At 42.3% G+C, this 27,836-nt stretch overlaps 1 protein-coding gene across 6 annotated transcripts in view; it reads right to left on the bottom strand.

The window, feature by feature from the left end:
• foxp1b (forkhead box P1b) overlaps window positions 1-27,836 on the bottom strand; it is a 495,107-nt gene that overhangs the window by 258,197 nt on the left and 209,074 nt on the right. For 5 of the 6 annotated variants that reach the window (XM_078414505.1, XM_078414510.1, XM_078414506.1 and 2 more), the window contains one exon: window positions 11,791-11,972. In XM_078414505.1, coding sequence (XP_078270631.1) covers window positions 11,791-11,961 — 171 coding nt within the window. In that variant the 5' untranslated portion in view covers window positions 11,962-11,972. Of the gene's footprint in view, window positions 1-11,790; window positions 11,973-15,369; window positions 15,419-27,836 lie in introns of those variants that run through there. The other variant, XM_078414509.1, reaches the window with a different exon arrangement.

The following is a 27,836-nucleotide window of genomic DNA, read 5'->3' as shown; positions in this document are numbered from 1 at the left end:
TCGAACAGTATCCTCGTTTTTGGAAGGACTGCCCAGAAACCTGATAGCAGAGGGGAAGAAGATGTTCCTGAGTGTGGTGGTACGTGTTTTCAAGCTTCTGTATCTTCTGCCAGACAGGAGCAGGGAGAGGGGATGACAAGTGGGCCAAGTCTTATGACAAGAGAATGTTTGCTGCTTTTCTGAGACAGCGTAAACTGGATAGATGGAGTCAATGGTAGGAAGTCGAGTCTGTGTGATGGACCGGGCTACATCCACAACTCTGCAATTTTGTGCGGTCTTGGGCAGAGCTGTTCCAAACCAAGCTCTGATGCAAACCAACAGGATGCTTTCCAAAGGAGAGAAGGAATGGGAGATGCTTCGTGTCGAGACCCTTCTTCAGAGATGCTTCCTGTCCCGCTGAGTTACTCCAGCATTGTGTGTCTATCTTCAGTGTAAACCAGCATCTGCAGTTCCTTCCTACAAAGTATGCTTCCTATGGTGCATCTGTAGAAGTTTGTAAGAGTTACGAGAGACATGCCAAATTTCCTCAGTCTCCTTTGGAAGTAGAGGCATTGGTGTTCATTCTTGGCTGTCACATCAATGTGGTTGATCCACGACAGATCATTGGTAATATGAAAGCCAAGGAATTTTGCATGGAAAAACACAGATGGTTCGGTTTCACTCATATGTCTGTACCCCATTGTTAACTTCTGCACTGTCTCCAACAATCTAACTGATATTAAAATCTGGATGATTTGAAATTGCCTCAGTCTAAAGAATTCCATCACTGTTCCCGACTGCTTCAAGATTTGATTCAAACATTTATCTCATTTGTCAATATCTTCCTATGCTATTTGCATGATGACAGCTGAGATTGTATATAGGATTAAAACTACTACAATTCAAGAATCTGAAATGCTTTTGGTTGCCAAGTGTTGTGGAAAGTTTTTGCACAAGAGCAACCTTCATCTTTATTTCTCCTGTTGCACATATTCACCAAACAGATTAAAGTTGCCAACAACTTTCAAGAATGTCCTCCAAATATCTGCTCAACAGTAATCTAGCTTCTTCTGACCTCCACTCCGATCTTAACCTTTCCTCATCCCTCGCTGTGTTAGTTTTGATCCTGCACTTCTATCGATTACTCGGGTTATTTATGTGTGAGGAGAGCAAGAGGAAAGGTGTTTATTTTTCTTAACAAAGTCGCTGTCAACCAGGCACTGTTGCGCTCAGAACAAAGGGTTGGTTTCATAAAACACAAACAGAAAATATTTGGCTTCTTCGATTCTGACCAAATGAATCAATTCCCAGTTTCATGTGATTCATTTCTCACCGCGTCTGCTCACTTGAATCAGACCAAATGGTGAATTTAGTTCTTTGATATTTCCACCAGCTGCAATGTGGTCACACCACCAGTTGTATGTTCCCCTCCTCACGTTTGTCAGCCGATTGCAGGGACCTCTCTTTCTGGTCACTCTGGTCCATTTCTCCCTCCCCACGCATTCCTTCCTCCCCACTCGTTCATCTCTCCCCGCCCACTCCTCCCCTTCCCCAGATACTGTCCCCTGCAACTGGAGGAGGTGTAACATCTTCCCTCCGTGCTCCCTCCCTGCCATCCAGGGACCGAGACAACCCTTCCAGGCAAGACAAGAGATTCACCCGCACCTCCTCTAACCTCATCTATTGCATCGGTGCACTCGGTGAGCCCAAATGCAGAGTCGGCAATGGCTTTGCCAAGTACCTGCACTCTGTCAGCTGTGGCCACCATGACTTTCTGGTTGCCAGCCATCGTTGTCCCTTCCCTTTCTGTTAAAGTGGTCTTAAGAAAGTCACCAAGAGTAAATCTGAACAATTATTTAGTTTAGTTTAGAGATACAGCGAGGAAACAGGCCCCTTCGGCCCACCGAGTCTGCGCCGACCAGCGATCGCCGTACACTAACAGTACCCTACACAAACTAGGGACAATTTACACTTATAGCCAAGCCATACAAACCCTAGCCTACAAATCGGTACGTCTTTGGAGCGTGGGAGGAAACCGGAGATCCCAGAGAAAACCCACGCAGGTCACGGGGAGAATGTACAAACTCCGTACAGACAGCACCCGTTGTCAGGGTCGAGCCCGGGTCTCTGGCGCTGTAAGGCAGCAACTCTACCGCTACGCCACGCCACCATGCCAGCATACTGTATACCATACTATGGCTCTGTAAGTTATTGTGTTTTTCTGTTCATTGATCGCTTCAAAAACGAGTGTAAAGACTGTATTGGAAACACAAGAGACTGCAGATACTGGATCTGGAGCCAACAAAAAACTGCAGGAAGGGTCAGGGCTGGAGTCAGCGGGTCGAGCAGCATCTGTGGAGGCCAAAGTATGGTCAGCATTTCAGGTCAAGACCCTGCCTCAGGGCCGGCAGTGTGGGAGGATTAAAAAAAAGATTAATGAATTCGGCAAGGTAAGATAACGCATAATTAAATTGTAGCCTCACGGAAAAGCTGCTCGGGTATAACATTAAATTAAAATGGAAGAGAGATACAAAATGCTGGAGTAACTCAGCGGGACAGGCAGCATCTCTGAAGAGAAGGAACGGGTGACGTTTCGGGTCAAGACCCTTCTCCAGAGATGCTGCCTGTCCCGCTGAGTTACTCCAGTATTTTGTGTCTATCTCGGTATAAACCAGCATCTACAGTTCCTTCCTACAAATTAAAATGGAATCCCGTGAACATATCTCTCTCGTGGTTTTCCTGCCTATTCAAGAAATGGAAGGAATGCGAGAATCAGGTGTTATGGAAACTAAGATTACAATCAAGAATATCTGTGAGAGGGATTAACCATATGTAGCCGTTGAAAGAGTACCCAGTCAAGAATCAAGGGGAAATGACTGTAAAATATAAACTGATTATTGATGTGAATAAATGTGGGGTGGCATGGTGGTGAGGTACAAGAGTTGCTGCCTTAGAGCACCAGAGACCCGGGTTCAATCCCAACTATGGGTGCTGACTGTGCGGAGTTTGTACGTTCTGCGTGGGTTTTCTCCAGGATCTCTGGTTTCCTCCCACACTCCAAAGGCGTACAGGTTTATAGGTTAATTGGCTTGGTATAATTGTAAATTGGCCCGAGTGTGTGTAGGATAGTGTTAGTGTGCCAGGATCGCTGTTTGTCGTGGACTCGAAGGGCCGAAGGGCCTGTTTCCGCGCAGTATCTCTAAACTAAACTAATTCGGAGACCGATTGAGTATGTGCGTATAAATGTTTTTGTGCACATGGGCAGATATGCACAAGCCAGAGTACAAGGATAGATGGAGAAACGGGTAAAAAAAGGAAAATGACAAGTGCCATCATTCAAGAGTCAGTTGTCAATTCACCAAACACGGTGTCAATTCACCGGACAAAAGGCATATTCATATCCATATTCAGCATGCTTTAAAATTTATAGTGCAAAAAGGCAGGGGACAAGATTTCAAAGAATGATTGAAGTTTGATTAAGTATGCTGTGTTAGGTTTGTCTAATACTTGCAATAACAATGGTGCGATTTAACCTGGTAATTGATGCCTCATTCTGTGTTAGTGTGTCTTTGTGCTGGGTTTTGCTTTCACTGACCAAAACAAGGCAAGCACTCATTAATTAGACTTACTTTGCCCACGCGATCATGAGAAGGGGAGGAGGGGTGGGTAGTGGTTGGAGGGATGGTTCACTTGAAGTTGGTCTAATTGAAGCCATTTTAGTGGGGCACCCACTACAAGGGGATGAAGAATCTGTATGCACACAACAAGCAACTGAGCATCCCTTCCCCAAATGGTTAAAAAAAAACTGCGCCAATAGTCTGAAGAAGGGTCTCGACCCAAAAAGTCACCCATTACTTCTCTCCAGAGATGCTGCCTGTCCTGCTGAGTTACTCCAGCTTTTTGAGTCCCTCTTTTGGTTTAGTTCCTTAGCTTCTTCTGCTGAAATCAAATCTTCCAATCTCCTTTTGTTCCAGAACTTTCTGGATGGCACGACCACAAAGGATGAAGGATCAGAGTGGGAATTATTCTATTCAATAAAGGACTTTTTTTTAGTTGTCTGACACAGGAAAATGATTTAAGTGTCTATTTAAACTAGTTTGAAATAAACACACTCGCAGAGAAGCAATGTGCTTCAGGCAAAACTGAAAACCAGTGAAGAAACGATTACAGGGAGAAGGCAGGAGAATGGGGTTGAGAGGGAAAAATAGGTCAGCCATGATCGAATGGCAGTGCAGACTCGATGGGCCGAATGGTCGAATTCTGCTCCAATGTCTTACTTATAGTCTTAAGATGATTAAGGCATTAATAGAAAAATGGCAAAAATCCTTTTCCTTTCAACCATAAGAAATCAGAAGGAAGTAGGTTTCACGCTTGTGTAAGTCGAATTTCAGTGCCAGAAAAATTGTTTAGTAGAATTTAGTTACTGAAATTTACTTCTACTGAAAAAGCCAAGCTCCTGCATTTTCTAGTGAATTTGGTTGGTATATAAATAGTTTAACTTTGCACCATTCCAGATGATTCAACGTGAGGTTGCTCAGGAAGACAGAGTTCTGTGAACAAGCTGGAGTATTCTGACAATTTAGACATTTAAATTGTGATTGTTGCATGTTGGTGCCCAATTTACATTGAATAATAGTGAACATTGTTAACAAAGTCCAGGCCAGTGTTTACACGGAATTGTTTCATTCAACCGGGTTGTATATCGATGGGTTTATTCTATTTATGATCGGGGGGTTTTAAATAGTATCTCTCGTTTCACTTTGGCTATATCTGGAATGCTTTGGGGAGGAATTCATCACTGGGCAGCACACACAACACAAAACCCTGAAGAAGGGTCTCAATCCGAAACGTCACCCATTCCTTCTCTCCCGAGATGCTGCCCGACCTGCTGAGTTACTCCAGCACTTTGTGAATAAATACCTTCGATTTATACCAGCATCTGCAGTTATTTTCTTATAATATATTATAACACAAAACAGACTATTAGTTGGACCACTTGCACTCATGGATTCATTGAACTCAACTGAATCGAACGTGACAAATAAACGACTATTGACTATTGACTATTGTACAACAGGGGTCGATTGCCTGACACCTTTGTCCTACTTAGTTCCTTTAGTTTTAAGTTTCCAGGTAAGTAGTGGTAACAGAGGTGTTCACAATATGATCTATCTTATCGAGGCTTATGAAAAAATGTTAATAGTCACAGTATCAGAATAGAGCAAGTATTAAAAGTAAATTTCCTCAGAAGGTTCAGTGAAATGGTAAGATTCTACAGTTAAAAAAAACCCACATTACCAAAAGCCAATGTACTTTTTCCAATTGGATTCTGAGATAAGAATATTCAAATCTTGCTTTGTTTCAGTTCTAATGACAAACAGTCTCAGATGTTCCAAATTAAACTGTGTGCTATCAGACTACACTGCATTGTTTTTGCTTATCAAACTTGGGGTTTACCCTCTTTCAAAGCAACACAATTGTTCCATTGATGTTTAAGGACTAATGACCCAACGAAGTAAAATATAAACCATGCACTCCACCAGGTACCAACAAACCCAACAATTTAAAAGTGCAGCTGAACAAACCTAATACAGACACCACCAAGCTTCCTTTGTCAGAGGGAGGCAATCTGAAAGTGTGTGATAACCAGAATTACAACTCTGGAAAGCTTACTGACTGAATAAAGCGTGAGCCTTCAAAAATGAATATTCATGCTACTAGAAAATAGTGATGGCCTTTTGAGATTCCGTTTCTGTATCAATTTGTTTCTATTAATAATACAAAGATTCAAACAAGATCCTTACAAAGCCTGTGTACGGACTCACAAAATCAGGTGAAGGCAACCACATTGTGAAGGAGAACGTGCAAGTTGTTCGGGTCTCATTTACACTTTGGGGTACGTTTGAATTAATTCAGGGTTTCACAGCTGCTTTAAATCAAAAACACTATTTATACTCGAGCTCCAAATTCACATTTGTTTTGAGTTTGCAGCTGAATCCAGCAGTGTGGTTAAATAATGGCGCTCAGCTGTTTACTCTGATCATATTTTGAAGTAAAATCTCCCAACTCTTGACCTCAGGAGCTGACCTGAATTGTGAACAGGAGATTGACACTGGACTGGTATAAATGGCTAATACAAATCCCCTGCAGGACGGCAATTCTCAGCACATGCACCATGGTAGTAGTAGAATACCACCTAACGTTGCAAAACTGAATGCAGCGAGTCCACTCAAAAATATCCCCAGCTTTTACTCAAACTATACCTCTGAATATTATTCAGCATTACCAATTTCTTACCTTTAAGTACAGTTTTTTTTAAATTAAAAAAGTTTCTTTTGAAAAATTACCAACGTAATAAGCTAACAAATTCACAAAAAGGCCTGGATAGAGGGAATGTGGACAGGATGTTTCCACTAGTGGGAGAGTCTAGGACCAGAGGCCATAGCCTCAGAATCAAAGGACTTACTTTAGAAAGAAGATGTGGAGGAATTTCTTCAGTCAGAATAAACAATAGACAATAGACAATAAGTGCAGGATTAGGCCCTTTCGGCCCTTCGAGCCAGCACCGCCATTCACCGTGATCATGGCTGATCATGCACAATCAGTACCCCGTTCCTGCCAGAAGGAGATGAATCTGTGGAATTAATTGCCACAGACGGCTGTGGAGGTCGTCAATGGATAATTTTACAGAGGAGATGACGGATTCTTGATTCAGGGGTTACGGGGAGAAGGCAGGAGAAGGGGGTTGAGAGGGAGAGATAGATCAGCCATGATTGAATTGCGGAGTAGGCTTGATGGGCCGAATGGCCTAATTCTGCTCCTGGAACTTATAAACATGGATTCTGTTCGACTGACTGCGTGCAAGTGGTATGGCAAATTTGATTTTTTTTCCCCTCGGCTCCCAACCGCTGATGCCATGCATAATTCAACTTTAAAAGGGGGAAAACTCTGAACCGGTCGGCACATGTTCACACGGGTTGTGCATCCGCAGCTCAGCCACCAAAACAATCTATTTACTCACGTGTCCAGGAGTGTGGTGGCTTGAACTAAAACAGCACTGGCTAACACTTTGATGTTGTGACTGGAAAGCATTTTTTTTTTTTTAAAGAAAAGTTATTAGGCCATTGCATTTGGTTCTGATTAATAGACTCAAAAGTTGTCCTGGCCCACAAAACTCTCTGCCCTTTAGCAGCACAAACTTGAAAGCAGCTCATACGAGCTTTTTCTTCTGCCCAATAAATAAACACCAGTGAAAACTGGCGTGCACGACACCGGCGTTATATGGTTACGTCGAGAAAGAGAGTCATCCTCCAACCTTTTATTAATAAATCACAGCGCCAGCTGAAGTACACTTCAGATCCATCAGGCAGCCTGCAAATGCACTTTGCCAATGTTTAAATTCCGTCTGCTCAGCTCTGTTTATCAATAAATGCTAGCAATTGCAAAATACCTGTGTTTATTTTTCCTAGAACACTGATATGAGCAAGGTGCAAAATGCAAGCACTGCAGAACAAATTCACGGCGATCTTCAGCACCCACCCGAATTAAAAGACCAGGATGATCTGATCCCGTGCCTTTTGTGCAGTTGGGCAGTTACAGGCACACGCACAATTTTGTCTTGTGTGGCTGACTGGTGGTGGTATTTCGTGAAAAAAAAGTTTAGTTGCAGTGTCTACCTCACTAGTGTCGTGTGTTTTTAGAACAGTGCGCTGTCCTTTCTCTGTGGCCCTCTTGTGGTAGATTTCACAGGCAGTACCTTGGTCTATTAAGCAGACTGACCTTGAGGAGCTTCTTGCAGCGAGTTTTGGTCTGTGTTCCTTCTTACATTTCTGGGAGAATTTCATTGCTCGCCTTAATACATCTCATGTAAATCTGATTCATTCTATTTTAGACAATAGACAATAGACAATAGGTGCAGGAGGAGGCCTTTCGGCCCATTCGAGCCAGCACCACCATTCAATGTGATCATGGCTGATCATTCTCAATCAGTACCCCGTTCCTGCCTTCTCCCCATATCATTTTTCCTTGCACTGTGCAATACGATACAATTTGATACACAATCCAATGACTACAAGTCCTAGATATCTTTGACCCAAGTTTCATTTTTGTGTTAGTAGTGGCAGGCAGCAATAAGCCCCTCCCAATCTAACACTGGATTTATCAATTTGTGTACTTGGGCCTTAGCAGTTCATGCTGATTGAGCCAAACATTGTTCTACAGGCTGAAATCAACAAGCAGCTTCAAGCGTTTTAAATGTTCCCCTCAAAATACTATGGTCTCAACATTTTCACAAGTTTAGGGCGGCACAGTGGTAGAGCTGCTGCCTCACAGGGACAGAAACCAGGGTTCGATCCAGACAATAGACACTAGACAATAGGTGCAGGAGTAGGCCATTCGGCCCATTCGAGCCAGCACCACCATTCAATGTGATCATGGCTGATCATTCTCAATCAGTACCCCGTTCCTGCCTTCTCCCCGTACCCCCCTGAATCCGCTATCCTTAAGAGTTTTGAAGTATTGCACAGCTTGTAAACTTCCCCGGTGTGGGACGAATAAAGGAATATATTATTATTATTATTATTATTATTATTACACGTGTAAGAATTTTACAAGGAGACCTTTTCTTGGTTCTTGGTTCATGGTCCTCCAAAATATTCCAAATAGAATTTAAACTGGAGGTGGTGGTGTATGGACTTAAGCAAGAAGGGCTTCTTGGAGAAGAGCTGCCTTAAATGTAGTTGCGTCTGGTTGAGTAACTGTAGTAGGGTGAAGACTATTCCATGCTTTAATTGTGCGAGGGAGGAATGAGTTGCTGTACACATCTGTCTTGATAGCTGGTACCTCAAATTGAATCGAATGCCCTGGTCTACAGGTTTGGGTTTGGTGTAGATGTGGTCATCTATGTCGAGCTGACCATTTAACAGTTGCAATACCTCAGGCGAAGACAGGGTAGACAGTCAGAATGGTTTTTTTCCCCTGGGATGGAAATAACAAATACTAGATGGGGCTATATCTTTAAGGTGAGAGGGGCAATATTTAAAGGGGATGTGCCGGGCTTTTTTTGACATTGGATTTGAGTGCCTGGAATGCACTGGCAGGGTTGGTGGTGAAGACCAATACAATAGTGGCATTTGAGAGACTTTTCGACAGGCATATGGATGTGCAGGGAATGGATGGATGTTTATTATGTGCAGGCAGATAAGAGTTGGGCTAGGCATCACATTCAACACAGACATTGTGGGCCGAAGGGCCTGTTCCTGTGCTGTTCTGTTCGATGTGTCATGTTCTAACAGTGAATCTTTGCAGTTCATCCACATTACCTCAGCACACATGAAAATTATAAACTAAACCAAGGCGCGTGCTCTGAAATGCTGTACTTACTTCCTCCATTTCCTTAATCTCAAGAGGCCAGGAGTAAAGGAAAGTTCCAGATAAATGATAGCAATTTCAAGTTTGTATTCAAAAACATCAATGAATTCATAGGGTAACATTGCTCCAGAAATGTATTAAGATATCAAATTTCATCAGAACTTTCGCCCTTTGACCAAGTTAAAATGGCAGCATTTATCAGTCCCCCTAAAGCTTTATAGACACCATCAGTCATAACCTTTTGGATTGCACGCTGATCGATCATGCTGAACAAACCAAACCTAATTACGATTCACATTATTATTACTGAAGTCTAAGACATCTACCAAAACATATCCGATTACTAGTCAAAACCGTGCTTTTGGGTAGAGTATAAGTGGCATGAAAATCATTTTTCCTTGCACTGTGCAATACGATACAATTTGATACACAATCCAATGACTACAAGTCCTAGATATCTTTGACCCAAGTTTCATTTTTGTGTTAGTAGTGGCAGGCAGCAATAAGCCCCTCCCAATCTAACACTGGATTTATCAATTTGTGTACTTGGGCCTTAGCAGTTCATGCTGATTGAGCCAAACATTGTTCTACAGGCTGAAATCAACAAGCAGCTTCAAGCGTTTTAAATGTTCCCCTCAAAATACTATGGTCTCAACATTTTCACAAGTTTAGGGCGGCACAGTGGTAGAGCTGCTGCCTCACAGGGACAGAAACCAGGGTTCGATCCAGACAATAGACACTAGACAATAGGTGCAGGAGTAGGCCATTCGGCCCTTCGAGCCAGCACCGCCATTCAATGTGATCATGGCTGATTATTCTCAATCAGTACCCCGTTCCTGCCTTCTCCCCATACCCCCTGACTCCGCTATCCTGTGTTGAGATTGCACGTGCTCCCTGGGTTTCCCCCGGAGTGCTCTGGTTTCCTCCCACATCCCAAAGACAGATTTGTAGGTTAATTGTCCTCTGTAATATTGCCCCTAGTGTGTAGGGAGTGAATGGGAAAGTGGGATAACACAGAACTAGCATGTGATCGATGGTTGGAGTGGACTCGGTGAGCCGAGGAGCCTGTTTGAATCCTGCATCTCTAAAGAAAACCAGTTAGATACCTAGGAGGACCATCATTTGGTGGAAAAACAGAATTTCCCTCCAAAATCTTACAAGGACGTTGCCAGGGCTTGAGGGTCTAAGCTATAGGGAGAGGTTGAGCAGGTTAGGACTATTCCTTGGAGGGCAGGAGGATGACCGGTGATCTTATAGAGGTGTACAAAATCATGGGAGGAATAGATCGGGTAGATGCACAGAGTCTCTGGCTCAGAGTAGGGGAATCGAGAACCAGAGGACGTAGATTTAAGGTGAGGTGGGGGGAAAGATTTAATAGGAACCTGATGGGTAACTTTTTTTTACACACAAAAAGTGGTGGGTGTATGGAATGCCGGAGTAGGTAGTCAAGGCTGATACAATCGTAATGTTCAAGAAATATTTTGACAGGTACATGGATAGGGTAGGTTTAGAGGGATATGGCCCAAACGCAGGCTGGTGGGACGAGTGCAGATGAGACATGTTGGTCGGTGTGGGCAAGTTGGGCCGAATGGCCAGTTTCCACGCTGTATGACTATGAATCTAATGGCGAAGATAGACACAAAAAGCTGGAATAACTCAGCGGGACAGGCAGCATCTCTGGTGAGAAGGCATGGGTGACATTTCGGGTTGAGACCCTTCTTCACTCGACCTGAAACGTCACCCATTCCTTCTCTCCAGAGATGCTGCCTGTCCCACTGAGTCTATCTTCGGTTTAAACCAGCATCTGCAGTTCCTTCTTACGAATGAATCTAATGGCATTTGGTGTTTCTTAAATGTTTCACTGGCACAGATACTGTGGGCCAAAGGGCCTGTTCCTGCATTGTACTGTTCTATGTTCAGTATAAACAATTGAATGAAACAATATTTATTTTTTAAAGAAGATATTCTTAATTTTTTGACTTTTGGAAAATGGTGAACTGTAACAACTGAACTGATGATAATTTGGAAAATGCCATTCATCATCAATTCACAGTCACATTTTTATTCCTTCTCATTTTTGACCAAGAGGCAAACGTTTTAAGTCCTTTTTGAACAATTCTGATTTTTGTCTTTGTGTCACATTAATCGAAGATATATTCTTGTTGTTTTTTTGCACAGCGTATCAGAATCTGCCCCTGGCAAAGAATAAGGAAAAGTCAACAGGAATTAAGTTTCAGTGCAACTGTTTACTCAACTGTGGCCTGCAGTTATTGAAATCTTATCCATGGTTTTGTGTGACTACTGCAATAATGAATTCAGCATGACTGCAGTCCTCTAAGTAATGGCACATTTACTTCAAGCAGCAACCTGCATGTGTACACCGAGGCAAAAATTGGAAGCTGTATCAAGAGGGAAAACCCAAGGCACGATATATATATATACCTGCTGTTGCTGGAGATGAACCAATTCTGCAGCGGTCACTTCAATCGAAGATATATCACCGTTTGATCTCCCCTCCCTTGTGTTGCTGTCTAGATAGTGGATACCACTGCTAGCTCCGTTTTGACTGGCTGAATTGTTGCTTGCTGCCTCAGTCCCAGATTCTTGCATCATGACTTAAAAACCTGAAAAATAATTCAAAAACAAAATGAACAGCTGAAAACAAAATAAAATTTGATCTTTTCCTTATCTCAGTTGTCATAATGATATGTGTAAGAAGGAGTATAAGAAAATAACTGCAGATGCTGGTACAAATCGATTTATTCACAAAATGCTGGAGTAACTCAGCAGGTCAGGCAGCATCTCGGGAGAGAAGGAATGGGTGACGTTTCGGGTCGAGACCCTTCTTCAGACTGATGTCGGGGGTGGGACAAAGGAAGGATATAGGTGGAGACAGGAAGATAGAGGGAGATCTGGGAAGGAGGAGGGGAAGGGAGGGACAGAGGAGCTATAAGAAGGAGCGTCTAGGAAGGAACTGGAGATGCTGGTTTTCCCCACTAGCTAACAATGACCTGTTCAACATTTTCCTTGCCCTTCATCCCCTTTCATCTCTAGTTTTCACACCTTACCCTTCCATGTCTCTCGTTTCCCTCTCCCCTGACTCTCAGTCCAAAGAAGGGTTTCGACCCGAAACATCGCCCGTTCCTTCCATCCAGAGATGCTTCCTGTCCTGTTGAGTCACTCCAGCATTTTGTGCCAATCTGATGTGCAGGTAGGAACTGCAGATGCTGGGTTACACCAAAGATAGACACAAAGTGCTGGAGTAAACTCAGTGGGACAGGCGGCATCTCTGGAGAGAAGGAATGGGTGATGTTTCGGGTCCAGACCCTTCTTCAGACAATATAAATGTGTAAGCATTAAAAGGTTTAATTATCTTGAATTGCCATTCAGAAGCTTAGTGCTTAATTTCCTAGTGTATCATATTATACTACAACACAAATATACAGCACACATAGTTTTCTTTTACAACTCACTGGATCACACTGCTTTTGTGGCAATTGGTTAAACTAAAGTGCCTGAAAAACTGAAGGCCTTTGAAAATGTTGAAGCATTTAATTGAGCCTTATTTTGTATCTCTACCTTGTGACACAATTAAAATCCAACAAAAGACCAAAAGAAGACAATTAAGCTAATTTTCCTCCTCTTTCTCCAAATGAACAAAAATGCCAGAACCCTTTTCATACTTGCATTAACTTTGTCTGGTTCAGGCTGAGAGAAACATTTCTATAAATGATAGTCTGTCATAAAAGCAAAATGCAGTATTATTTCAACGTTTTGAATGTCTAATTAGTTTTAAACTAGTAGTAGCAGTCATAGTCCAGAGTTGTCACACAATCCTATTTCTCTTTAAATAGCTTTTTTGTACAGAGTCCAAAGTAAGGCTGACATTTATTATAGATTCTCCATTTGTCATGTGTTATGGGGAGAAGGCAGGAGAATGGGGTTAGGAGGGAGAGATAGAACAGCCATGATTGAATGTTGGAGTACACTTGATGGGCCAAATGGCCTAATTCTGCTCCTATCACATTGTGACCTGAGTGCCTGAGGTCAGCTGGTGTCTTGGAACTGCATTCCAGTAGGTAGTCAACACCTTCTCGAGACAAAGCAAAGAAGGTGAAACTGGGGGAAAACGTAAACCATGCTACGTATCAGTCCATATTAATATTGTTTCTGTAATCTTCAGAGTTATCTGCAATTATGCTGGACTAACTGTGAAACAGGTTGATTGGCTGGATGAATGGTACATTTCATGGACAACGCCATGATGAAATGTTAATCTTTATATGACAATTAAACTGAAGCCAAGTAAAGTAACTCAAAACATCCAACGTAATTTTTTTAATATTTAGAAAATGAAGAAAGGTGCTTGATAAATGCATAATATAAGATACACCTACACACAAGTGTGTGTTTGTGAGTGAGTGTGAGTGGGTATGCATAAGTGTGTATGTGTGAGTGTGTGTGAGAGAGTATGGGTGTGTGAGAGTGAGTGTGAGAGAGAGTGTGAAAGTCTGCTTCACATTCAGTTAAATTATGGAACAACAATAAAGTCAACTCATATCTGCTTATCCACTGCATATGTATATCAAAATAAACCATTTGGAATACAAAGATGGGCTATAGAAAACATACTGTAGAAAACCACAGATTAAAATTTCCTCGTAGAAAATAAGATTTTATCAGTTTGAAGCATGAAGTGCTGCCTCCTTAACTTTGGGTTTGCCTTTGGCAGCTGGCAGGCTTTTAGTTCACTTCCTTCACACCTTGATAGTGATGCACCTTCCACGCGCGATCTAAACCCAACTAGAACTCGGTACTTTGATGAATTAACCTTTAAAGGAAAGATGCTCAGCTAACAAGAAGAGGCTTTATTCCAGGCCAGTTAATGAAGGTTGACCAAGTCAGGCTGAAATGAATTAAGTTAACTGATCAATTATTTATATGAAGCAGAAAAAATGCCCTTAAAACACTCTGCCTAATCATCAAAGGAAGTGAAAATTGAACTAAACACAGATTTATAATATCACATGCTTGCTCCTATGGGAAGCTCAGTCACTGGAACGACAATGGCACTAATAAAAGCCGATCCACAAAGGTTCTAAATTAAAACAATTTCAAATGCTGGATGACAGAAAATGCTAAATAGTACTGAAATATTACCAAATCTGTAAACTAGCAACAAAATCGTCAGAAAACACAATGTGTCTATAAAATGCATTTTAAAAATACTATGGGCCGTTGTGCTGATATTATGCATCCAATGTGGCCACATAATGAATTTTCACAATTATAAAAAAGGGAAGGAGTAAATTTTCTAAAGCACGGCAGCTAAAAAGTAATCAAGAGAATGAGCCTAAAGGCTATTTCAATGTATGCAAAATTACTGACCCGCAGTAAACTAAAAGTAGCCCACACTGAATGCAGAATATAATGCCCAAATGCTAAGTACCTATTCTGATGAGGAACAGCTAAAATTAACACTCAATTAATTTTTGAATCGACAAACAAATGAAACTCATAAATCTATCTTCTCATTAATTTTACTGTGGTGCAATACTATTCTCCAATATCGAGAAGAAATCTTAAGTGTTATCCATCATGAATATCAAAAAAGGGTAGCACTAAAACAGCATGAATTATGTATATTACCTGTTGGTAAAAATGATAAATGTTTTATCATTTCCAATGCATAATGTGAGTTTCAGCATTATTGAAGATAAAAAAATGTGATTTTCTTTGAATACTCATCCAGAACAAAAGTGCATTAATTAAAAGGGGAACAAGGCCCTGCCTCACAAACACATGATTTGTCAAGGTCACCACGCTGGTATTCTTTTCCCTTATCTTTGACCTGGCCCGGCATTCTGTTGTCAATATTAACAGGTTTTGTCAGGTTTAAATGCACAACAAATACTCTAAAACAACAACAACAACATTCAAAGCAATAACACAGGCAGTCCTTGTGAAGGTTTTGAACTTGTTTACCAAACATGGCTAGGAACAAACTGCGTTTTCGGTCACCTGCAACCACCCCCGTGGCACCACGCGCACACACCGCACCTCTGCTCTCTGAGAGAGGCGTGTTAACGCAGCATCTGAGGGACAAAGAACTTTCTCTCCATCTCTGGGTGCAAGCCGCGTGGCACGCCGGCAGTCTCCTGTACAGCTCTGCCTTCGCTTTTGCGGGATAAGGGTGAGGTCGTAGGGGAAAGACGAGAAAGCAAACAACAGCATAGATACCATTCCATTCTAAGGAAATCTAGTGGAGAACGAAACAGCTTGCTAATCTGCTACCCACTTCATTGAAGTCACTGATAAGCAGAGCAAACCCAAAGTCTGCTTGAGCTACATTCCATGCACAAGTTCCCTTCTTCTTTATCAAAACACAGCACTAAGTTTTGTCCAACCGTACAGGATAAACTGCTGCTCACACCCGTAAACAGGGGTATATTTGTTTAATAACTGATTGCTACCATAGCTACTGTAAACAAGGTGCCTGCATTTGTGCTCATGAACAAACACATCATCTTGCAAGACCAATTTAACATTAACCAGGTGAAATAATCAACAGATTTTGTAGGTGACACTCAGCCAAGACAATGTAAACAGAATGAGGAGGAGAAAGGGGCCCCTACTTAGGGAATCAAGGTCGGGCAATGCTTTGTGGATTGAGTAAATAATGGAAAGAACTTTAAGACAAACAACTTCTTTCATCTACTGACATTCATAACAAGTGGGGGATTTTTGTATACGAAGGTAAATGGCAGCTGCAACCTTCATCACGAGATCAGCCCACTGAGAAACCAGGCCGACCTGTTTATACAAGATTCTGTTTACTCACAAACAGCAATTGTTTGCAACAGCAGGTTAACCCTCATCCATCAAGTTGTTAACCAAACCAAAGAGTCCCTCTATTTTGTGCAAGAAGGAACTGCAGATGCTGGTTTAAACCAAAGATAGACACAAAAAGCTGGAGTAACTCAACAGGACAGGCAGCATCTTTGGAGAGAAGCAACTGGTGACTTTTTTTAGATTTTTAGATTTAGAGATACAGCGCGGAAACAGGCCCTTCGACCCACCGAGTCCGCACTGCCCAGCGATCCCCGCACACTGACACTATCCTACACACTAGGGACAATTTTTACATTTTACCCAGCCAATTAACCTACATACCTGTACGTCTTTGGAGTGTGTGAACAAACCGAAGATCTCGGAGAAAACCCACGCAGGTCACGGAGAGAATGTACAAACTCCGTACAGACAGCACCCGTAATCAGGATCGAGCCCGGGTCTCTGGCGCTGTAAGGCAGCAACTCTACCGCTACGCCACCATGCCAGCATACTGTATACCATACTATGGCTCTGTAGGTTATTGTGTTTTTCTGTTCATTGATCGCTTCAAAAGCGAGTATAAAGACTGTTTTGGAAACACAAGAGATTGCAGATACTGGATCTGGAGCCAACAAAAAACTGCAGGAAGGGTCAGGGCTGGAGTCAGCGGGTCGAGCAGCATCTGTGGAGGCCAAAGTATGGTCAGCATTTCAGGTCAAGACCCTGCCTCAGGGCCGGCAGTGTGGGAGGATTAAAAAAAAGATTAATGAATTCGGCAAGGTAAGGTAACGCATAAATAAATTGTAGCCTCACGGAAAAGCTGCTCGGGTATAACATTAAATTAAAATGGAAGAGAGATACAAAATGCTGGAGTAACTCAGCGGGACAGGCAGCATCTCTGAAGAGAAGGAACGGATGACGTTTCGGGTCAAGCCCCTTCTCTTCAGAGATGCTGCCTGTCCCGCTGAGTTACTCCAGTATTTTGTGTCTATCTCGGTATAAACCAGCATCTACAGTTCCCGGGGAGAACGTACAAACTCCGTACAGACGGCGCCCGTAGACAGGATCGAACATGAGTCTCTGGCGCTGCATTCGCTGAAAGGCAGCAACTCTACCGCTGCGCCACCGTGCCGCCCTACGTTTCACCATGACGTTTCAGGTCCAGACCCTTCTTCACACTGGACCCGAAACGTCACCCATTCCTTCCCTCCAGAGATGCCGCCTCTCCCGCTGAGTTACTCCAGCTTTTTGAGCCCCTCTATTTTGTTCAGTTACTTTGCCTCTTCTGCTGAAATCAAATCATACAATCTCCTTTTGTTCCAGTCCTTTCTGGATGGCATAACCACAGAGGATGAAGGATCACAGTGGAAATGATTCTATTCAATATAGGACTATTTTTTTTTGTTGTCTGACACAAGGAAAATGATTTAAGTGTCTATTTAAACTGGTTTGAAATAAACACACTCGCAGAGAAGCAATGTGCTTCGGGCAAAACTGAATAATTTCATCAGATGTCAACATGTGGGAAAATGGTCTTTCTGAGCACATGTAGTTCAAAGTGTTACAACACTTGAGCAATTTCAAAGTGCCACAGGAGGGTGGATTTGAGGAAAATGGATGCAATTAACTGGTGTTCCACAAGATAACATTTTCAAGCTCAGCATTACAAATAATAGTTGCAATTGGTTTGTCAATAAACACAGAGCAAATCACATTAATTACCTCCACGAATCATTTATCTCATCGAAACGTTGTTGTAGCCTGCTCGTCATTTAAGTTGCAAACCATTTATTTGCAGAACTCGGGCACAATTCTAGTAATGAGACCTTTCCTTCAGTAAGCATGTCCTGGTATTCAGATCACCGTCAGATATCTGCATAAACCTCCATCCTCAAACACTGCACAGCGCACGTTTTAAAATTTACACACAAACACGAAGCAAGACCTCAAGAGTCTGTTTCATCACCAACGAGCTAATAGCTTAACTGATCTTCGCCTCAAATTTAATTAATCAATGGTTCTAATACCCGTTAATACCCATATAGCCTGTAACTTTGACCATCCCAGATTTGAATGTATGCAGTGACAACACAAAGCCTTTTGGCACTAGGAGTTCCAAACATTCATAACCCTCCAACAGAAATGGCTTCCCATTGCCATTCAATGAGCAATCCCTGATTCTGAAGCAAAAGGATTGAAGTATATTGGTAATATGGCCTTCGATGAGTCTATTTTTTTTTCAACGTATGCATTTGTACATACATAAACACATAAACACACCAGCATGCATGCATCCACATACACACGCACATGTGCACACACACAAACACACACATTTTGCATATGCTCCAAAGACGTACAGGTATGTAGGTTAATTGGCTGGGTAAATGTAAAAATTGTCCCTAGTGGGTGTAGGATAGTGTTAATGTACGGGGATCACTGGGCGGCACGGACTTGGAGGGCCAAAATAGGCCTGTTTCCGGCTGTAGATATATGATATGATATGAACTCTGGAAGTTGCCAATATGGGCCATGGAGATATTCTACAGTAACCTTGCCTACGTCCCAAATAGAGACAAACTAATCTTCCTGGGTAACTTCAATGCTGGGGTGGGAACAGATGCAGTCCTCTGTCAAGATCTGCAGCGCAGTTTCACGAGGTTAATTCGCGGAATGGCAGGAGCGACTGGGCTTGTATACACTGGAATTTAGAAGGATGAGAGGCGATCTTATTGAAACATATAAGATTATTAAGGGATTGGACACGCTAGAGGCAGGAAACATGTTCCCATGTTGGGGGAGTCACGAACCAGGGGCCACAGTTTAAGAATAAGATGTAGGCCATTCAGAACGGAGATGAGGAAGAACTTTTTCACTCAGAGAGTTGTGAAGCTGTGGAATTCTCTGCCTCAGAAGTCAGTGGAGGCCAATTCTCCGGATGCTTTCAAGGGAGAGTTCTTAATGATAGCGGAGTCAGGGGATATGGGGAGAAGGCAAGAACGGGTACTGATTGTTCATGATCAGCCATGATCACGGTGAATGGCGATGCTGGCTCGAAGGGCCGAATGGCCTACTCCTGCACCTATTGTCTATTGTCTAAGATACAATCAGCAAAGAGGGAGTAGGTAAGGCATACTCCACTGGGGCTCTCCTTCACACAAAATGCCTGATGTACAGACTTCCATTAAGCTGCACCCTAGTTCATCTGAGAGGCACACACAAGACCTCACAACAATACTCGAGGAACTGGTGTCCATTAAATCACATCATCCTCCAAGCAACAGAATATAGGGACTACTACGTCACACATGCCACGGCAGGTACCGATGACTTGATAGACTCAAACTGCATGGGTTAGTTAGCATGGCCTCCCTACCAACTATGCAAATGCAGCTCAAAGTCAGAAAGTTAACCCAGCCACCGTCATATCAGTCACAAACAAAACTGTTTTAGAATGATATTCACATTTTGATCCATTATAAATTAACTGAGCACTTTCCCTACCAACAGAAAGCAGCTGAATTGCCTTGAGACTTTACAGCTACAGCAATACACTGAGTCCGCACTGACTAGTAATAACCCCTAACCCTAGGGGCAATTTACAATTTCCAGAAGCCAATTAACCTACAAACCTGTGCGTCTTTGGAGTGTGGGAGGAAACCAGAACACCCAGAGAAAGCACACGTGGTCCAAGGGAGAATGTACAAACTCCGCACAGACAGCATCCGTAGTCAGGATTGAACCCAGGTCTCTAGCGCTGTAAGGCAGCAACCCTACCGGTGTGCATTTTCAAGACTGGGATGGAGAAGGTTTTTGGGCATTATGCGAATTGAGAGGATAGTTTCATTGTCACGTGCACCGAGGTACAGTGAAAAGCTTTTATTTCATGCTAACCAGTCAGCGGAAAGACAATGCATGATGACAATCGAGCCATTCGTAGTGTACAGATACATGATGAAAGGGATAACGTGAATAACGTTTAGTGCAAGATAAAGCCAGTAAAGCACGTTCAAAGATAGCCCAAGGGTCTCCACTGAGGTTGATAGTGGTTCAGGACTTCTCTCCAGCTGTTGGTAGGATGATTCAGTTGCCTGATAACAATTAGGAAGAGAAAGTGACATTGAAGTGCACCCACTATCCCACAGAATGGTGGCTCAGGGTCAGGCCTGCTCCTACTTCCATTCAGAATTACACTTGGATCTCCACTCCACTTCTGGCCTTCAAAAGCATGCAACCCATGCAAGCAGGTGGAGACAAAACTCCCGGAAACACAACAAATATCAGCAAGAGAAAACACTTTTCAGAGTAATATAACTTATTTCTTTGCAAGTGAATTCACCAATTAAGTGTTGGAAGATCGTGGGTAGAAATTTCATGCCCAATTGAGCAAGTCAGCCGTTAAAAGTAAGTTCATAAATCAGAGGAGCAGAATTAGGCCGTTCGGCCCATCAGTCTACTCCGCCATTCAATCATGACTGATCTATATTTCCTTCTCAATCATTCTCCTGCCTTCTCCCTGTACCCTTTGACACCGTTTCAAATCAAGAACCTGTCAATTGCAGCTTTAAAAATAGCCAAGACTTGGCCTCCACGGATGTCTGTGGCAATAAATTCCACAGAATCACCTGAGCGTCCCACCTTTTGGACAGATAGCCAAAGAAATAGCTTCTACGAACCAACTGCCTGAATACTCCTTGGATATATTCAGTTGCTAGTTGCTAGTTTGCATTGGTACAAAGTTAACTTTGGTGCCAAGATTTTCATTTATTTGATGTCATTCACAATGACGGGATGTCTCAAAATTTAACCCTTCAACTTATATTTAATTCCAGAACACATTAATATTTGTGATTTTAAAATACCCTTCCAATTAAGACTTCCAAACCATGAATTAAGTTCAAACGGCCACATTAATGTGCAACAGAGTAATGTGCATTCCATCCAACAAACACTCGGCATGTCAGGAAGATTTGTGGTATGAGGTACAGTGATCGGACATAGCAAGATTATCCTCAGCAAGTCAGCTTTGCAAAGTGTCCTCCTTTATAAACTTGGCGCTGGTATTTCCTTCTGCAGCTGATGAATCCATAGACTCCTCCATACTGAACACCACTTGGAAGAAGCACTGACAGCAGGAGAGACACAATAGTATTTCATTGGGGGCTTCAATGCCTATTTCCATGTGTGGCTCAACAGCATCACCGCTAACTGAGTGCGTCAAATTCTGAGGGACGTATTAACCAGAGTGAGTCCTATACAGGTAGATTAGTTTAGGGTTGTTGAGAAATACAGTGCGGAAACAGGCCCTTCGGCCCACCGAGTCCGCGACGGCCAGCGATCCCCACACACTAACGCTATCCTACACACGCTAGGGACAGTTTATAATTATACCAAGCCAATTAACCTACAAACCTGTGCGTCTTTGGAGTGTGGGAGGAAACCAGAGATTCCGGAGAATAGTCTCGCAGGTCGCGGGGAGAACGTACAAACCCCGTACAGACAGCACCTGTAGTCAGGATCGAACCTGGGTCTCTGGCGCTGTAAGGCAGCAACTCTACCGCTGCACCACCGTGCCATCCGGTAATGGGTCACCGACCACCTTGGCCTTTTCCAAATCAATATCCTAGCCAAAGTTGCACGAGATACTTAATCACCAATAACCTGGTCATTGATCCTTTAGACTTTGTCGGCACCACTTGGCTTCGGCCTTCTTTGCAACTTATGCTTAAGAGTTGGAAAAAAAAGAGCTGTGTCCCAGGCACAAGCAGAGAGTGACTGCCCTTGACATCAAGGTAGTATTCGACTGAGCCTGATATCAAGGAGCACTGGCAAAATTGAGATAAATCGGAATCAAAGGGAAAACGCTTCACTGGTTGGAGTCATATCTCACGTAAAGGAAAGTGGTTGCGATCAGGTCGGAGTTTAATCGCTTTGGCTCCAGGCTATTGCTGCTGCTGCTGCTGCTGCTGCCAGGGCAGTGCATTAAGCTCAGTTATTTTTAGCTACTTTATTAATATTTTCAGTTCATCAACAGATCAGAAAGAGGATATCCATTGATGATTGCAGAATGCTCAAACCTATTTACTATTTATCTGAAAAATGAGTCCGCTCATTTGGCTTGCACCAAGACCCAGACAACACGCAGGTGGGAACTGATGGTAGTCCCAATCGGCCGGTGCTGATCAGCCCTTTATTTTCTCTAATATAATCATGTGGCATTTCACCATGCAGACACAGAATATTCATTTTAAAATCTCTTGCATTTCTTTGCTCTCCATTATAATTCATCTTGCCTCTTTGTCCAAGGGGCCCAGTATTTTTCTAATCGCTTCTAGTTTATCTCAGTTTATTGTCATGTGTATCTCTTGCTAGTTCGCACATTTAACCTCTTATAATTTCTTTACACATTTCTTGCTGGTTTGAGTTTGGTTCAGTTTATTGTCACGTGTGCTGAGGCACATCGAAAAGCTTTTGTTGCGTGCTAACCAGTCAGTGGAAAGACAAGAAATGATCACAATCCAGCCATCCAGTGTGCAGTTTAGTTTCAGGTTCTAGTTTTGCCCTCTTTATCAAACCTTTGCTGAATTTTAAAATAATGCTAATCCTCAGGTTTTGTGGCTTTGTTGCACGACTCTCAAAATCTAATACAACTCTTCCCTTCCCTCATTAGCTACGAATAGACCACTTTTCCAGGAGTTTTCCTTCCTCAGGGGAATGTTTATTCAATAAGATTTATAAATTACTTCTTTAAATTTTTGCCATTATTTATCTCAAGTCACTTTTGTTAATCTAATTTCTCAACCTTGCTCAGCCAACTTGCCAGTCATAACTCCTTAACTGTATTCAAATTTAAGACACTGGTTTCAGACTAAGACACATCCTCAAATTTGATGTGAAATTGTACCATTTCAATATCATTCTTCCCCACGATCCCTCAGTACAAGATTACTAATTACCAATGCCCCTATGGAATTTAAATTATTTTATACCAAATAGTTCTACAGAAGCACCCTGAATGCCTTCTATGAATGTATCCCAGCCCACTTCTACAAGCTTGGTTTGCTCATTCTTCATGAAGATAAAAAGGCACCCAGCATTATTGCATTATCCTTGTTACACGATCTTCTAATTTCATGACTTATACATTAGGCATTTTATAAACTACTCCCACAGTATTTGCTGTTAGTTTTTAAACCTACTCTCACTGATCCTGGATCCTGATTTTAATGGGCCGAGATTTTTTCTACCCACTGACATAGCTCATCTTTCATTATCAAGGCTACCAAAAGCCTTTTTCCATTATGTACATATTTTCCAAAAGCCCCGCACCCTGCAACATTCAGTCCCCAGCCTTGGTCATCTTGCAAACACAAATCAGTAATGGTTACTAAGTCAAACCCATTTATCTCCATTTGTCCAATTAATTCATCTATCTGCATACAAATTCCTTCCGCGTTCAGCTGCCATGCTTTTCATTTTGACAGTTTACTCTTTTCTCTCTCGCTGGTCTTAGTCACAAATGCCCATTTACAGTCAGTGACATGGACAGTTTTTACTCTTCATTTAAAAATCTTTACTTTTACCTTCAGACTTTTAAATCAAGTCAAGTCAAGTCAATTTTATTTGTATAGCACATTTAAAAACAACGCACGTTGACCAAAGTGCTGCACATCTGATTAGGAAAAAAAAAAAAGAAACATACAGTGGCAAAGTTACCTTTACCCGAACCTTCCCTTCCCCAATTACCCTCACAATGTTTCTAACACCCAAACCATTTGATTTGACAGAGTTAACGTTCCCCAAGTAGTTTTAAGTGGAGTCCATCCCAACAACACAGCTTGCTCCTTCCTCAGTAATGATATCCCACTGCCTTGCCATTTAGGTTTGCCTTTAATTCCCCCTCCTATCTGTCTCCACGCCAATTTGCTCATAGGTTGTAATACAGGGAAGGGTACATTTTAACATCTGCTTTTTAATGTACACACTAGCTTTTACACTGTCTTGAAAAAACCTTGTTCCTAGTTCTAATTATGTCACTGGTTCCAATTCAATCCTCCCTTCCTTCCTCCAAACTCTGTTTCAGCCCAAAAATCAGGAAGGCAACACAGCAGGACCCAGCCATGGTTGCTAATGATAGAATTTATCCTGCAGACTAGATTACCCATTACCTCTTCCTATGTTCCTTTCAATCCCATAACCTGTAGCCCCCTGTAACACAGCGCAGTTCAATTGTCCTTCCTCCCTCTTTAGCTTTTAGTTTAGTTTAGTTTGGAGATACGGCGAGGAAACAGGCCCTTCGGTCCACCAACCAATGATCCCCGCAGATTACCACTATCCTACACACACCAGGGACAATTTTACCATTTCAATTATACCAAGCCAGTTAACCTACGTCTTTGGAGTGTGGGAGGAAACCAGAGATCCCAGAGAAAACCAACGCCGGTCACGCAAAAAACGTACAAACTCCCGAAACTGTGTTTTCAGCCACACCAGGAGAAGTATTTTGAAATTTCTGGATAATTAGAAAGTTCACATTTCCACTGCTGCATCTGAGGTGTATTTACCTGCCGGAGTCGCGACCACAGGTTCCTGTTCACAACCATTAATTGAATCTACACTGCTATTTAAGTAGAGGTGCAACTGCCTTCTGAGACAAAAAATAGGTAAACCTCCACCTCCCTGGTGCATCAGGCCATCTGCACGAAGATGGAGATGTAGTTGATTGGAAACATGTCGGTCGCCACTAATTTCACCTTGCTGTGGATGTGGCAAACCTCTGGCATTCCCATCTGGGTCACCTATACATTTTGTCTGAGAGGGTAGTTACAGCTCTGGTTTATCAACAGTGTAGATTTAATGGATGGTCACAAACAGGAATCTATGCACAAACACAGGCAGGTAAATACACTTTAGATGCAGTAGTGGAAACTGAACATTTTCTGTCCTAATCAAATCTCTCTCTCTATCTACATATCTATATCTATCTATCTTTCTCTCTATACATAGAGATGTCTATATGTGTGTGGGTGTGTGTGTTATATATATATATATATATACACGTGTGTGTGTGTGTGTATATATATATATATATATATATATATTTAAGACAATTCATAATTAACTTGGTTTGGTGTGCTTTTAAAAGCTAATTAAACTAGCCTAACTTTTTAATTGAATCAATTATGTAGTTAAACATTCCTAATTTTAACACCCAGTATCCCAGGATTACACAAACCATTCCATGCTAAAGACTGTAAAGCAGCACCTGCTTCCCCTGCTGCAAATTGGAATCCACAGCAATTTGTGCCCATCAGGAAACAAAAATCACCTTAGCCTTGCTAACATCAGAACATGGGGTCAATTGATATTATTAGGCACCAACTGATCAATTTCAGAGAGGGTAATTCATTGATCCATCAGCCTGTGGAAGCCACACTTGAAGGAAGTGTTTGGTAAATTTATTGATGAAACACTGCTGTACCGCACTATTAGTGTTCTATCATGGTTGCCATTAGGGACATGCAATCATCAAATTTATCGTGAGAGTCCTTCAATCTTCACATGCATCCAAAAGCTGGTCTTTTACATAGCTTGGACCGTCTTTTTAAGTTAAAGGCTTTGTTCGGACAGAATTGAAGAGACCTAATTTTTATATTTAGTTCATGCTACTTAACTGGGAAATACCTGCTCCAAAATATTTCCATTTTTATCTTTAGTTTTTTTTTAGTTTAGTGATACAGCATGGAAACAAGCCCTTCAGCCCACCAAGGCCACACTGACCAGTAATCCCCGCACACTAACACTATCCGACATATACCAGGGACAATTTGCAATTTTCCCGAAGCCAATTAGCCTTCAAACCTATACGTCTTTGGAGTGTGGGAGGAAACTGCAACACCCGGACAAAACCCACGCGGTCACGGGGAGAACGTACAAACTCCATGCAGACAAGCACCCGTAGTCAGGATGGAACCCGGGTCCCTGGCGCTGTAAGGCTGCAACACTACCGCTGCACCACCGTGAAGTATCTCTTTAAAAAAAGATAAAAAGTGACAAAAGCAAATTCTGACGGATTATTAAATTTTGGTTTGATGTAATAGGGAGAAGAAAAAAAGCATTAATGGGAGGAAGCGAGAACGTGAAGACAGAACTATGCACAGACGACCCACAGTGGAACTGTCCAGCAAAATTAGAAGGGCACCTTGACTCAAACTTGCAACAGATTGTAGTGTAAACGAGAGCACGCAATTAGTGCTGAATTATGGGCAGTTCTGTGATGCAGACTCACTGGGCTGAAACTGTCCAAAGTCAATTCACTCGGGGCTTTCCAGCTAATAGATAACGGAAACTTCCACTCAATCAGGATTTGAACCGAGGTCCCAAAGGTGAAAGGGAAGTGTGCCGATGTACCACACCACCCGTTTCTTTCAACTTAAAATGTAAATTAGATTTGGAAAGAAATCACAGTGACTGTGGTGACCTTGGCTACCCTGCTAATGGGCATATTCTTATCCAGATTTGATTGCCATGCTGTCTGTACTTTTTGCCTAATTGGAATAACTGGACATCTCACTTACCACAGGGGTGTTACACTATCACAACTGGGTTCCCATGGCTGTCCTATAATTATTTTTTCTCTGACATACAATGTGGAACTGAGAATGCTACGTCGTTCCTGCAAGGCTATTTGAAACTTTGCAATGCAGATCAATTTCATGAAAACTGCCCTTCCGCTCAGATCACTGATCTTTAATCTTCATCCATGGATTCCTCCCAATAATTAAACAAATGCAACATCCTCATATCCATGAGATTAGATTCCACTATGAATGACCCCCACAGTAAATAAATCTCCACTGGAAAATGTTTCTATTCCTTTTTCCTCATTCTTCATTTTGTATTGTGTCTTCCGATCTTCAATGGTATTACTGGTTTCAACGCAGTATTTATTGCCCTTGTGGTCATTGTTGGAGAGGTTCCCCCCCCAAAAATGATTATCATTCATGACATTCAGCAATTAGTATCGGTAAAGTCACAATGGACAACACAAGATTCAAAGAATCATCAGATATATTACAGCGAGGCCATTCATTGCAGGGACAGCACGGTGGCACAGCTGCTGCCTCACAGCGCTTGCAGTGCCAGAGACCCGGGCTCGATCCAGACTACGATTGCTGTCCGTACGGAGTTTGTACGTTTTCCCCGTGACAGAGTGGGTTTTCTCCTAGAACTTCAGTTTCCTTCCAAACTCCAAAGACGTACAGGTTTGTGGGTTAATTGACTTGGTGTATGTGTATATGGTCCCTAGTGTGTACAGGATAGTGTTAATGTGCAGTAATCGCTGGTCAGTGTGGACTGGGTGGGCCAAAGGGCCTGTTTCCACGCTGTATCTCTACACTAAACTAAAAGTGATTCTGTTTTGCAATTTTGCCCTTCCCACAAAATATGAGTGCACTATTGTTTGAATAAGTCCTACTTACCCTCTGTAAACCCATATTCTGATACTTTATTCCTTCCAGTAATCCATGACCATGACACTCACGCAAAGCGTTCAAAATTGCAACCACTCTTTTTTAAAGTTGTTTCTCGTGTTGCCTCACCTTTTGTTAATGACCAACCAGTGTTCTCTGTATTGGTTTATTATTATCATGAATACT

This window comes from Rhinoraja longicauda, chromosome 17 (assembly GCF_053455715.1).
Source record: "Rhinoraja longicauda isolate Sanriku21f chromosome 17, sRhiLon1.1, whole genome shotgun sequence".
NCBI classification, from domain to species: domain Eukaryota; kingdom Metazoa; phylum Chordata; class Chondrichthyes; order Rajiformes; family Arhynchobatidae; genus Rhinoraja; species Rhinoraja longicauda.
This window is presented reverse-complemented; position numbering and strand designations above follow the sequence as displayed.